At 43.2% G+C, this 14,606-nt stretch overlaps 1 protein-coding gene across 2 annotated transcripts in view; it reads right to left on the reverse strand.

Annotated features, from left to right (window-relative positions):
- Positions 1-241: 241 nt before the first annotated feature.
- gtf2ird1 (GTF2I repeat domain containing 1) overlaps positions 242-14,606 on the reverse strand; it is a 40,185-nt gene continuing 25,820 nt past the window's right edge. Inside the window, exons 14-27 of one of the 2 annotated variants that reach the window (XM_005725418.1) lie at positions 14,107-14,262; positions 9,493-9,546; positions 8,979-9,056; positions 6,854-7,037; positions 6,671-6,732; positions 6,294-6,365; positions 5,899-6,166; positions 5,612-5,640; positions 5,450-5,497; positions 5,282-5,359; positions 3,901-4,093; positions 3,433-3,470; positions 3,229-3,338; positions 242-1,204 (exon numbers count right to left, since the gene is read on the reverse strand). In XM_005725418.1, the coding sequence (XP_005725475.1) occupies positions 1,136-1,204; positions 3,229-3,338; positions 3,433-3,470; positions 3,901-4,093; positions 5,282-5,359; positions 5,450-5,497; positions 5,612-5,640; positions 5,899-6,166; positions 6,294-6,365; positions 6,671-6,732; positions 6,854-7,037; positions 8,979-9,056; positions 9,493-9,546; positions 14,107-14,262 (1,439 nt within the window). In that variant the 3' untranslated portion in view covers positions 242-1,135. Of the gene's footprint in view, positions 1,205-3,228; positions 3,339-3,432; positions 3,471-3,900; positions 4,094-5,281; positions 5,360-5,449; positions 5,498-5,611; positions 5,641-5,898; positions 6,167-6,293; positions 6,366-6,670; positions 6,733-6,853; positions 7,038-8,978; positions 9,060-9,492; positions 9,547-14,106; positions 14,263-14,606 lie in introns of both variants that reach the window. The other variant, XM_013908857.1, reaches the window with a different exon arrangement.

A 14,606-nucleotide genomic window follows, 5' to 3' on the forward strand; every position in this document is an offset into this window, starting at 1 on the left:
CTTGAAAGGTACAATATAAATACAAATTTTGCTTACTTGCTAGCGACAGTAACAATATTCAGGTTCCTGCCGTTGACATTTAAGCCTAGACTAACAGCTTTTAGTTATTTGTCATCATATTTAATCCTCATTATGGGCTCAACTCACCACCATCTTGCTTTTTACACTCCTCTTCATTTTCATTAAGTTGACCCCCCCCCCCACCTCGCCAACACCAAAACAAACTACTACAAAATGAAAGTGCAAGGCAACACATTTTATTTCAAAGGCCTAATTGGCGTTAAGGTACAGCATATTAAATATTGTTAGTCCAGAGACAGTCACCGCAGAATAACATACCATTCTTTTCTTTACATGATACATTCAGGCTGACTTAAAATGACAATATTTTACAAATCGTTAATGTAGTGCTAACATAAAAAAGGCTGTTTACCGAGTGTCTCGTTTTCAATGCGAGCAGAGGTTTTCCCTGCTCCGTGGGGCAGACTCTGAGTCCGTTTTGTCTCCTTTAATTTCTAAAATCTTGCCGTCACCCCAACACCCAATTAAGACACTTCATTTTAATCATGTTTTCAGCGGTTACCTGTAGTTACTGAGTGCTAGTAGCATCTGTTAGTGTTGTGATAGTTCCTCGAAGAGCTGTGTAACAGAATAATATATTTTACATCCCTGCACATAATGTTATATTTTAATAATAAATATAATAAATAAAAAGTACAAATATCTGAATAATATGGAACCATATCATTATGAAAGACATTTTCTGTCAGTAATACATTGCAACCAAATGCTGGAAAACAACAGCATGACTCATTTTATAAAATGCAAGGGCAAATAACACGACGTCGGTAATATTTGCAGTTTGTAAAAAAAAACAACAAGATTACTGTCGCGACCAGCTGATAGCAGTCCCGTCGAGCCGACATCTGCCCTGCAACGTTTCGACCCACATACATTCTGTTGTTCCTCAACACTCGAGCATCATTCTCAGAGTCAAACCTGCAGCTCTCTGTATTCAGTCTGGAGAGATCGTTAAGTTGTAGCACTGGTAAAGTGTTAGTGTTGCACTGTGGAAGAGTGGCGAGTGTTGACAAACTCCTCCTTGAATCCCTTTGCTGCCGTCCTGGTTCCTCCTTCAGTAATTGACTTTCCCGGGAACCTGCACGTTCACTCCACTGTAGTCCACCATGTACATGGGCCACTGCTGCAGGGAAGAAGCATAATGGTGGAGGAAATGATTTCATTACTGCAAAATGTTGCTGACCTTGCCTCTAAACCCGTTTTAATATTACATTTCAGTACTTACAGTTGAACACACAGTCATCTACTGCAGTTTAAGGTGTTTTATCGACTCCGACTCCATCAGCGACCGGGGTTTCCTGCCTTTCACGCCAATATCTTTTGGCTTTTTTCTAAATTATCCAATTTATGCCAGCTCTCTGGTTTGCTTAGCCTGCCCATTTGTATGGAGGTATCACCACAGATGAAGGACGTGCCTAGTCACTAATTTACTAGTCTTTTAAACGACAGAGGGAGAGAGGAAGAAAACTAGTGGACTAGTCTAAAAGACAGAAAACACTCATAAAAATGCTGGCAACCACTCCTCAGCCTCTTAGTAGACGCACCTGTGGTATCAATTTCACAATCCTACGTCATCTTGTTTTGAAGTTATCGCATTAAGAAGATTGAGAAAACATGAACTTATGGGGAGAGGACCATCATCAGCTTTTTACTGATCTGATATTAGATGTGCTTTAACCCAATAAGGCGAAGTGTATCATATTTGACCCACGAGTTTTGAGACCTCTACATCATCATCCCCTTAAATGATTTTATTTGTTTAAAATAAACAAACTACGAGGAATAATTTATAGAGAAATGTGGGGTGTAACAAAAATGAAATTAATGGGTACAAAAAGGTTACCCCCCCCCAAAAAAAATAAAAATCAATCAATCAATCAAAAAACACCAACAGTGCCATCTGTGCCTTCTCCAGTTCACAGCTCCACCCCTCACTAGCAGCTGAACACACCAACAGTCAGTGAGCTGGCGTAGCATGATAGACTTTGCATATGAAGCAAAATGCCAGGGAAAGGCCGAGGATGCAATAAGCCTGCATGCAAACAAGACAACTAAGTGGTGGCAACGAAGCTGAAACAACCTTGGCAAAGCATCGTAAACGCCGACATCCTGGTCTTTGAGGGATTTGAGAGGTCAGTAAAAGTTCCTGGTACAACGACGCTGAACCATTAAACAGTCACCACATCATTTAACTGTTACCTGGTTGCTACATTCTCCGTTTGTTCAGTTATCATTGTACCATTGTGGTTCTGGCTAGTTAACGTGTGAGCTGGGACATTAACAGGGAGCATCAGTTTAACTATTTGTGTCTAATAGTGTGTTGTTTCTAAAACATCTACCAGACATTAAAGGGATAAATATGGTAAATATGCTGCCAACTCACCAGAAGCACAGAAAACAAGCAGAGCTGTAGCTCTCGCAGTTATACATGAAGCCTACGTGGAAGTTCAACGAGGAACTCCTGTCCTATTTCCTGCTGCCAGGATCTTGTTCTGTTATGATGGATCATCGAAGTTTTCCCCGTTTCCCTCGTTATCAGTATTGAGTTTGAAACTTTACATCCTGACATCCCTGGATACAGCGTGGCTAACGTTAGCAGTGCTAGCTGTGTTCCTTTCCTCCTTGTAAGCGCGCGTTAACACATCGTGTCGTCAGAGTCAGTGACACGGCTGATATATAACCGCTCATTTTCTCAGTCAGTCCTGAATAACTGCGCTGCTTACCTTCCACTTTGCTAAAACCGCTACTATAAACCTACCTGTCACAGGAAGAGAGGCTGTGCCACCTGTCGGGACTGGTGATGGCTGCAGTTACATGTCAGAGGCTGCCTCTGACAGCAGCTAAATGCTCCACATACACTGCACTTGAGCTGATACGCATTCTGTTAGGCGTCTTAAATGCTTGAGTTTCTCTGACTGATCAAAGCTACAGTTAAGTCGAGGTAAAGGGGGGCTTCCTTAATAAAGTGCATTTTTGCCCTAACAGCAGGCCAGCATGCTGTAGCTCTGAAATCAAAGTGTATTTAAGGTTTTTAAGAGTCTTTAAGGACCTGTGTGAGTAAGAACAGAAGAATAAAGATGTCCTAGTATTCATCAACTAGCTTATGATTTCATATGGTGAAGAAAATATATATTTTATTTAATGTACCATCACTGGAATCTGATTGCTTGATATTCCCAGGTCGGAGGAGGCAGGCACTTGGTTGCTCTCCTGGACTCTCTTGCGTTTCCGTCGATTAGTGGAGGCGTCTGTTCCTACTGAAGGCACAAAGCAAAGGCTTTTACTCTGGAGGCACACGCAGCACAGAAAGCCTCACTTCCATCAACAGAAGGTTGTTTGTGTAACACTTACCTGTGTTACAAGCTTGGCTACAGATTTCTGCAAAAGGTCTGAACAGGAGAGAGAAAAGGCCGGGTCATTTTAGGTAATGTAGCTGCATTTTTGTTTCTTTAAAGATACAATCTTTTTTTTGTAACTATAAAAAACATTCCTGAATTCTAATTAGCCCTCTATTCAGACTGCACTTACTTGATACCTAGAGAAAAAAAATCCCTGAATTGTGCACGATTTAAAGCTTTGCCTTCATTCTTTCATCATAGCTTAACTGCTTGGATGTCAAAACGTTGTTTTCTATTTCATTTTATTTACATTTGCTGTGGAAGATTTATTCTTTGACATCTTAGAGGCTGGATTTAAATCCAAAGCATAAATAAACCATAATGAGCTTAACTACCGAGAAGCAAAACCCTAAATTCCCGCTGAAATGTACGGTGCAGCGACGGCTAGCGCTGCTGAACATTCCGGTGTCGCTGCACTCACTGTAGCTGGCTCTTGATGTTGAATGTTATTTTATCTGCGGCTTGAAGGATTTTCTCCAGGCACACGATGTCGTAGGTGTTTGGGTTTCGGAAAGGGATTTCGTCTGGAAGGCCACTAACTTCTATAGACTCTGGACTGCCGCGGATTAGCTTGTACGGGACCACGACGGAGCGATCTAAGCCCAGAGCCTCACCTAAACAGAACAAACAACAACGGCACGATCAGTGTGACACCTTTTCTTTTCCTGTGAAAAATAAGAAGCATGCAGGCACATGTTTTCCCATGAATAAAGAAACTCATGCCTGTAACTGGCATACTGTAGGTATGAAACGTGCATAGAAATGCAGCGTTCATTCATTTTGATAACAGCAGCTAAAAGTTCTTAAGCAGAGGTGCAGGTGCAGCATTATTACCCTTTGAGATCTTTTATTATAACCTGAACAAAGGTGGAACTTCATACACTGCAATCATCACAGTAATAAGTTAGCAACCAAAGCGTGTGTTAGCCTGGCTGAAGAAGAAGATGTGAGTTTGTCTGCTCCCAAGATCGCTGACTGCGGTTGCTGTCCGTGGTGCTGATTCAAAGCTGGAATGATCCTACAGATGTTACTGATTATTGCTACATGACAATATTTTATAACTTAAATTTGTTTGTGTGTTCGTGTGAGCGAGAACGTGAGGTAACGTGTTTGCTGAAGCACTGCGTGGTGGTAAGGGCCCAAAATGAAAGAGCGTATCAGCCGCGGGGCCTATCGCAGAGCTGTTTCACCTGTGGTCCTCAATAAATAAGAAGTAAGAATGCTGAAATTTGTTAGGTGCACAACAATTCAACATGTGAAGTTTTTCTTTGCCACACAAACTAAAATAAATCAGTTTGCACTAAATCTCTCTATAGACACCACTTTGATAAGAGGTTTTTTATTGTTTACCGTGCAGACTTTCCACCCGTGGACCCTATGCACGTGGAAATGTTGTATTTTTAAGGCACTGCTGTGACGTTAGAGCCGTTTTTGTTTTGTTTTGTTTGTTTGTTTTTTTCCTCTCCAGGCTTCTATACCAAATTGTGTGAAGCCTGTATTGAAATTGCTCCACAAAATTTAACAGCCACGTTTCATGAGTGAAATTTGGAGCATGCATTTATAAGACTTGCCCCTAATTCAACAAGTAGGACGAACATTCTGGATTTAAATTTCCAGCCACACGTCTCACTTATGAGGCTCACCCTGAGCAATAAGGGACGTGTTGTTTTTCTCCTGTGTTGTGAGAATTAAACTGAACACGCCCACGACTTGGACCCATCATGCAGATGAAACTGGTTCATGGTAAAAAGGTTATCCGTCTTGTACAGATAACAACAGCTCCACGCTGCGGATCTATTTACCGTATTTCTTGTTGAAGAGTTCCTTGACTTGCTCTCGAAGGACTACTTTCTCCCCCATGCGGTTAATGTCGTCATCATCTGTCAGGAGGAGAGAATCGGTCACAGACAGCATTCAAAATAAAAGCCGCAGCATTTATAATGGACGCTATCAAAGCATTTTCTCCTCACCATTTATTGAAGCGTAGGCCTTCTTTAGTAAAGTGACTCGTCGAGGTGCTGATGAAGTCAACGAAAACTATGTTTAGTAACATTAAATGTTGTTTTGCTCTCTGTGATAGATGCTGCGTAATAAATCAGATGTCATGAAAGCAAAGCGCAGCGTGCTCATACCTGGTTTTGGAATAAGTCCTTGAAATGGTCTGCATGCAACACAATGAAACAAGCACAATGAACAGAATTAGCCGACATATATTTAAAGACAGTAATAAATATCCAAGCCATTAACTGCAGGAAGGAAGACCGATAGACAGATATGGATCTTATTTGATGAAAACATTTGAATTTGTGCATTTTGTAGCTTGTTATTTTGGTTTAGCACCACAGATGAATATACTGGGAAAGTGCATCGTTACCAGTCAGAATATTAAACAGCTCTTAGAGTGATCAGCATTTCTCACCTGGTGATGGTGAAGCTGATTTTGTCAGCGACAGCCAGGATCCTCTCCAGGTTCTGGGAGCCGAAGGTGCAGGGCTTCCTGAAGGGGATGCCGGGGGGAAGGCCCTCGATGATGACCGAGTCCGGGTTGTTCTTGATCCTTTTGTAAGGCACTTGGACGGGGTACTTGATGCCCAATGCCTCCCCATACTTCCTGTTGAAGAGATCTTGGACCTGCTCTCGCAGCGTGTTGGCCAGGTCGATTCTGGACAGCTTGGACTCCAAGCACTCTGTTGACAAGAGGACGAAGACACTTTAAAATATATGTCATCTGGCTTTCAACGTCAGCGAGCAGAGGCGATTCATGTTTAAACAGTTAACGGCAAATCTGAGATGACCGATGCAGCTCGACCGTACCTGAGAATCCAGGTCTCTTGGATACAGCCGCAGTGTCCTCCGTTACTGGTGCTGCATCCTTGGCATCCAGCTCTTTGGAGAAAAACATTTAAAGGTTAAACTTTTGTCGTCTTAAGACTTACTGAATAAAGCAAACGTTAGGAGCTTTGTCACAAATAAAGAGGAGGCAGCTGCAGAAAAATCCCTGCAGGGACTTTCTGTTGTTCTTCAAAGGAGCCGTTTTCAAAATAGCCTGTGAACTGGATTTGACCTTAAAACTTCAACCATGTATTGCAGAGGACAAAACAAGCATATCAAAATTTAACACTGCATATGTGTGTGATTCGTTTGGGTTGAAGATGCTGCTGATGAGAAAGTAAGTATAAAAAGAGACAAACCTGAATCACAGATCGGGATGGAAGGCATCTCTTGTTTTACCTGCTCAGCTAAGAGCTCGGGTCTAGAGATGAGCAAAAGATTGTGACGATATTTACAAATCAGAGAGCGAAAACTGAAATAACACACACTTCAACGCACCGCTACACTCTCCAGATGACTTTCTATATATAATTATTTCTCACCTTTTGATAACAAACTGGATCTGACTGCTGGCAGCCAGGATCTTGCGTAGTTTGGCTGCTCCGAAACAGTTGGGTCTTCGGATAGAGATTCCCTCTGGCAGCCCGGTTACATACAGATCCTCAGGGTACATCTGGAATTTGGAGTACGGCACCTTGGTTGGTTCAGGAAGGCCCAGGGCTTCAGCTGAAGAAGGAAAAACAGGAAAAACAAGCACAAAGCTTATTGATCTATTTCATTCAAGTCGTCTTATTCCAATTCATCTCATTTTTTTCCGTCTTCTGAAATCTGGGGAAAATTGCAAAAACACCAAACAGGGAAAGTTCGCCAAATTTGTGTGACAGTTTTAAAATGGTAAATGGCCTGTATTTGTATAGCACTCTACTAGTCCCTAAGGACCCCAAAGAGCTTTACACATCCAGTCATCCACCCAGACTGGTGATGGCAGCTACATTGTAGCCACAGCCACCCTGGGGCGCACTGACAGAGGCGAGGCTATCCGGACACTGGCGCCACCGGGCCCTCTGACCACCACCAGTAGGCAACGGGTGAAGTGTCTTGCCCAAGGACACAACAACCGAGACTGTCGGGGCTCGAACCGGCAACCCTCCGATTACAAGGCAAACTCCCAACTCTTGAGCCACGATCGCAGCAATCCTTTATTGCTGCTTTTAACCAAGCAGCAATAAAGGAGCTAACATGAAAGTGTCGAGTTGCATCTCAAATGGCCATCTCAGCCTGGCTCGACAGTTTTGATCTCTGTGGTTAGTTTACGCCTTCTAACAGCTACAGAGAGAGAGGGTCACCTTTTACACAAGTACCCTTACTGAGGCTCAAGTGGGTGATACAGGCGGCTATAGCTGTGAGGAGTCGCTGAACTGGACCTCTTGCATTTGTAGAGTTTAATGCGGTTATCTCACAAATATTATAGCAAGCTGTGCAGATTAATTACACTAACAAAGAATCCAAATGTTTGTGCATTTTTGAGTGAGTGAAATACTCCTGTTACTCTGTTCTTAGAGTAACACAAACATATGACAGATGGAAAGATGAAAGTTTATGGTTTTGTTCTGTAGTTCCAGGCCTTACTGAATACAACATGATTGCTACAATAGGGGTTAAAAATTAAAAAAACAAAACAGAAAGCAAGTTTTATTTGAAAGCTTTTGATCAAAGTCCAAAAGAGACAACACAAAAAGCCAAGGCAGTGACATTTATTTTGTAAATGATGGCCCCCATAATTTAAAGTCAACACGGGCAAAGCAGGATAAGCTTCGGGGGGCATCTGCACCGTCCCCCTGTCACTCGGTCAGATCCGACCCTCGTTTGTCACACCGGCAAACTAAAAAGCTACACGGTCACATGGATACACCCACCATGAGACAAATGTTGCGATAGCACCATCCATATTTCTAAACTCAAGGAAATCTATTATAAAACGATAGCTTTAAAAACTAAAATCAAAAAATAACAAAAACAACCCGATTTTTAGCTCGTTTTCAGTCTCATGCTCACGTTGCTCACATTAACCTAACGTGACGTAGAAAGCTCATCCAGCTCACAGGTTATTGTAATGTGTGGATGGACAGGCACATGTCTCGCCTCATCTGTCATGAGCTCATCAGTCCCTCAGCCGGCTGAACTAAAACCCTTTTTAAACTAAGAACTGAAACTTTTCTTTGTATTTAAAGGAAATAAGAAGAACTCGTTAATAACTTTGAGCATTGCCGTGTTAAAATTACCCATACGAACAAATACCCACACTCACTCTTAGCGCACGCATGTCTATGTTCAGAGAGTCGCTGGCGTGCTGTGACATGCCGCCTTCTAAAAGGCGACTAATACTTTGTGTCTTTATGCTTTAACTCCTCTGATGTGAAAATGAGATTCTTCCTTTTCATGCCCCATCCTTTGCCCCACACTTAACAGATTCATTCTCATGTGCTGAATTATTGAAAACCTTAAATGTTCCAATATTAATATTCAGATTTTAAAAGCTTAGATTTTAAATTGCTGTACACTGGTTAAGGAGAGATCAAAGTCTTCCTGCAAAATTTATAGCCCTGGCATAACTTCCTGCCCCCGCTGCGGATGAGGATAAAAGCTCCCCCGCTACAGGTAGCTTACCATACTTAATGCTGAAGATGCTCTCCACTTGTCTCCGCAGCTGAAGAATCATTTCACCGATGTCCTCCACCAGGCTCCCTGCTGAAAGAGTCAAGCAAATGAAAAACGAACAGCTTTGCGCCGAGAGCGCCGAAAAAGAATTATTACTTGGGGTCGACGGGGTTAGGCAGCTTCCCACCTGTGAACATTACTACATCTCCACTTGCCAACTTCAATTTGATAAATTCTACCTGCCCTGCGCTGACCCGGTAATGACAAACTGACTGTGTCATTACCAGGTCAATGTAGAGTGTGATACATTAACCGCAGATGGATGTAGGGAGGCAGAGTGGTGAAGGTGCAAAAATGAGACTAAACAGCAAAACAGAAATATTTCCAAAGGTGAGGGCGCTGGGTTAGAGTGTTATTTAATTCTAATCTGCCTCTTTGGCAAGGTTACAGACAATCACACAGTGAGAGTGTGGGCCAAATGCACTGTGCAGAAAAACATCCTGAATGAGTCAGTCCACCCTACCTTCAGAAGATCTTCTTATGCTCTGCGGGGCAGCAGTGGGTGACAGAGCTTCAGCTGCAAGATGTGAGAAAAGCATGAGAACGGTGGCGCACGGCTACTGTAAAACATTTCTATGACAGTTTATCCAAAGATGCACGGTTTTATTTGTGTCAATCAATCTCTTGAGTCGTCACATTGTTGCTTTACTGCATCAGAGATTAGCGCTGGTCCTATTCTGACTTGAGGCATGCCTAACATCATTGTGCAGCAATGATTACATCTGTGAAGGCTAAACTCTTTATCTGACACCTCATGTCTACCCTCAGTACACACAGGGGATGGACAAAACAACAGGTGCAACATATGAGACTGTGATAATTCAATGTTATTGTCCATTTTCTGTCAGTGGAATATTACTGTTACAGTAGGGCAACGCTGAATGTTCTTTAATTAATGATTCCAGGCAAACTGCCGCCAAGAACACATATCATACCGCCTGTCCAAGGCCGTTAATCAACATCGCCGCTCAGTGTTAAACATACAAACACGAGAATGGACGGTGGGGGTGTTGTTTTGCCATTAGCCCAGAAGCAGAGGTGGAAATGTGATTTTTTTTTTCGTGATGTGTTATGTGTGGAGTCTGCAGGGCAGGACTTTTAAATCTGTGATCAACAACAGGAGGAAGAAAGTGGTTTATAAAATGTTTTTTTCCCCATCTATCCATTTGTTTCCGTTCATCCGGGGTTGGGTCGAGGGGGGGGGGACAGCCTAAACAGAGAAGCCCACAGCTCCGTGCTCCACCTCCAGCTTATCAGATGGAAAGATATACTTTTTCCAACATGCCCTGGGTCCACCCAGTGGCCCCCTCCCAGTGGGACATGTGGTGGGACACCTCGCCCAGGAAGCGTCCAAGGCATCCTTGTTAGATGCTTGATGGCTCCTTTCGATGTGCAGGAATAGCGGCTCAACTCTCTTGATTAACTAAGTAAGAGGGCAGCAACCCTTCGGAGAAAGCTCACTTTCACTGCTCATGTCCACGATCTCATTCTTTCAGTCACTACCCAAAGCTCGTTGACCATAGGTGAGGGTAGGGATGTAGATAGATCGGCAAATCAACAGCTTCACTGTTACGCACAGCTCTCTTCACCATGGATCGCTGCAGCATCCGCAGCACAGCAGCCGTGGCCTCAATCTGCCTGTCAATCTCCTGCTCCCCTCACTCGTGGACAAGGCCCTGAGATACTTAAACTCCTGCCTGATCCAGCACTCCTCCCCGGGGTGGTCTAATTTCCACAGCTTCATATTCGGCTGCGAACTACTTCAGTGTGAACTGGAGGCCACAACCCGAACAAGGCAACGCAACTACATCATCTGCAAAGAGCAGAAAAAAGATCCTGAGGCCACCAAAGTGGAAGCCTTCTGCCACCTTGCTCCACCTAGAAACGGAGACAAAGGGCAGCCCTGGGCGAGTCCAACACCAGCTGGGAACGAGGCTGAGTTATTGCCGGCAACGCGGCCCAAGGTGATGAATGTTTCCAGCATTCAGCAAGTCAATTACGGTGGAGCACAGAGGTCAGCACTGTTGCCTCACAGAAAAAGGATCCTGGATAACTGTAGGCGCTTTTGTGTGGATTTGTTGCCATGGGTGTCTACTTAAAGTCCCAAGACACACATTCAGTTCTTGTCACCCTTCTCACTCACTCTGTGTTAACAGACCTCTCTGCATTGAATCATATCTGTTATTAACCTCTGTCTCTCTTCCACAGCATGTCTTTATCCTGTCTTCCTTCTCTCACCCCGCCCCTCCCTGAGCCTGGTTCTGCTGGAGGTTTCTTCCTGTTAAAAGGGAGTTTTTCCTTCCCACTGTCGCCAAAGTGCTTGCTCATAGAGGGTTGTCAGACATTTGGGATTTTCTCTGTATTATTGGAGGATGTCTACCTTACAATATAAAAGTGCATTGAGGCAACTTGTCGTGATTTGGTGCTATATAAATAAAACTGAATTGAACTGAATTTCTCTCCACCCATGTACGATTGAGTATTCCAAACAACGTGGCATCATAAAGATGGCTGCAGAGTAGCCACCAGGAGGTCTGTTTAATGTGGGCTTATGAGTCTTTCTGCTAAATCTGCTGAATATCCATGTGATTATTACAAGCTCGTGTACTACTGGAACGTTGAAACGTTTTAAGCCATACTTTTTGGTCCTGTTGTAATACACTACAGTTTTCATCACTTGGTAACAGCCATGTTTTTCTCATTACTTTGAGCGTGTTCTAAGACAACTTAAAGCAATACTATTTGAAAGCTACATCTAGCTTGTGTAGCTAATCCATCATAACATGACAGAGGATCTGTGTAAGCTGTAAAAGGAATATGATGCAACCACAACAGACTCACAACAGAGCTCCCTTTGCCCAACACAACATAAAAAATTCAAAATGCATCAAAATCCAGCCTGTTGAGGTAAAAGTGGGAACAATAATGTAAAATTTAAAAAACACTGTCAAAAGAAAGATACTGTATGTCATCTGTGCTGAAGAAGCCAATGGACAATTATTATGACACAGGAATACTTGAGAGTGGAACTGCAGTTTTGTGAAGATCATCAAGTCAAACCTTTCACTATACTTAAGGGCAAACAGGACTTTTTAAAAAAGGATAAGATTTGTATCTACAGGAAAGTGAACTGGGTATTCTCATATGTGCAATATGAATATGTCATTCATGCAAAAGGGATTATTGTCTTGATCAGACCTATTTTACCTTGAAAATTAATGCAAATTGCCATCATTCAAATACTTTGACAAATGACTGAGGTGCAAATAATATTAAATGTGACTGAGTGCACTTACCTTCATTGTCTTTCCTTTAGAGGTCATTTGTGAAAGAAAAGAAAACTTAAACAAAGCACAATGAAATCAATAAAAGAAAACAAAATGCTTAATGCCAAGATCACTCTGAGCAGACTCTCTGTAGCATTGTAGCAGCACCTCCTTCAGATGTTCAAAAAAGGGCCTCATTTATATGTTAATTTATATATAAGAAAGTTGCACTTGACATTTGGACAATGTAACTGATAGTGCAGGTATTTTCCAGAGAAAGAATAGAGTCCTAAACTTTAAAGTGTCCATTCAAGAAAATGTAGAGGCAGAGATTTCTGCTTCCATCCTACTACAGAATGAGTGAATGGAATTTGATCACAGGAGATTGGAAATCATATTTTGAAATCTTACACTTTTAACGAGATTGAATGAAAACTGGTGAAAGTGAAGTGGATTGCCCAGAAAGAGAGAAAACGCTGCCGTTTTTTTAAATTTCTCAGTCTAATCTTTAAATGCTGCCAGCTGCACAATTAAATGTCCTTCACCTCCATCACAGCGGGGCAGTCAGAAACCTCAGACATACATCTGCATGCATTTGTCTGCAATCTGAATGACCCCGGCACAGTATAGAAGCACCTGGTAAATGAGGCGGGTGCAGTTGATAAAGAGAGTGGCGTCTACTCAGATGTTCTTGGTGACCTTACTCTATTAACCTAAGGTTTAAGGGAGAGAACGAGTTCTATACGGGGAGGAGGATTTAGGAGTCTCAACAGGACCTTTGAGGAAAAGTTTGGTCTCTCTAAAACTGGACTAGTGGATAAAATTACTCAAAATCTGCAAATATGCACCATGCATCCTGCTAATCACTGAAACGTTTCAGTTTGGACTCTTAAGGGCAAAGGGCACACAATTAACAACCGACTGAAGTGTTGTAAGACAGCACACACCTATGAGGCGATGTTTCCGTGCAGCCGGTGCTTCGTAGGTGAAGTGGGAGCGCTTCAAAAACCGCCTACCTTCTGAATTAAGGTGAAACAGAAGCCCCGGTTTGTTTTTGAAGATATTTGGTACAAAGCAGCTACTTGTTACGCCACCCAGCGTCAGCTCTGGCTGCAGTGACACAAATTGAAATCAAGCACAGCCTACCAAGATGATTAAAAGAGAACCTTTAGTCTAGAAAAAGGTCTATGAAAATGAACTAGCTGTAGCATTAGGAGTCAGTGCTGTAAGGCGTCCTGAGTTATGTGCCATACACGGCCTTAGGATGGTCTGATGTCTACTCTTTCACAACAAACTTTTCCTCCTGTTTTTTTACTGTCCCCTGACTGATGGTGGCTGGTTGTGATCATCAGTTGCAAATATTTAAAAAGGCAAAACAAAAAACACACACTTCGGTTGGAGTCCGACCACGCTCGAGCAGTTGGTGCATGTAAAACACACTGACAGTTATGCGCATGCCCAGATTTTAAAGCTAAAGAGTATGTTGACAAGCTGCAGTCGATGCAGGGTGCATTTCACAGATCGTCGTTGTGAGGCTGGAGGAAGAAACAAGCTACAGTAGGTCAGAGTTGGGGAGAGAAGGTATATTTAAGGTTGTGGGAGTGGCTAGTAGTGATTGGGGAGGTTTGGTCATAAGGAAGTGGAAGAGTGGAAGATAAAGAACGTGAGAAAAGTGGTTTCATACGTGCTGTGGCTTAATTAGCTCCCTACAAAACTGTATGTGGAGGCCTTGGTAGGAGCTGGCATTCCAGGAGCCACAGTGTGAGGAGGGAGGCGACAATGGAGGTGTGGGCTGACGGGGAAGAGGTTACCTGCGTGGTTTTCCATTGAGTGGTGGGGAGCCGAAGGAGCGGGGGGCGGGGCAGACGAGGCAGATGGAGCAGAGGGCGAGGCTGTGGCTGGACACGGTGCGGCGGCGACGGGCTCGGCCACAGACTCGCTGGGCTCCTCCCCACTCGTGCCGGCATCTGGAGAAACAAACAGTATTCACACCAGGTTTTCAGTTTGTGGTGCAACGGAGACAAGAGAGCAGCAGGACACAGTGGAGCTGCAACACTTCTTGCACTGCTGCTGCATTTCTGCTGTTATCTCAGCGCTTCCTGTTACTGATGTTAGCTTGAAATCACCCAGCCTTGTTTTTCAGTGCATTCATTTAAACAGTTGAGAATTTAGGGCAGGAACTTCATGCTTTTTAACTGGGCAGGGGAAGTTGAACTGACAGAACCAATCACTTATCCTCCACCCTCAAAGTCTTTAATCTTGCAAAACCAAAATATGTTTGAAGACTTCCATGGAAGCATGAACCTCAGCT

The sequence above is a fragment of the Pundamilia nyererei genome, unplaced genomic scaffold (assembly GCF_000239375.1).
Source record: "Pundamilia nyererei isolate P.nyererei 1_Seehausen unplaced genomic scaffold, PunNye1.0 scaffold00015, whole genome shotgun sequence".
In the NCBI taxonomy this organism is placed as follows: Eukaryota; Metazoa; Chordata; class Actinopteri; order Cichliformes; family Cichlidae; genus Pundamilia; species Pundamilia nyererei.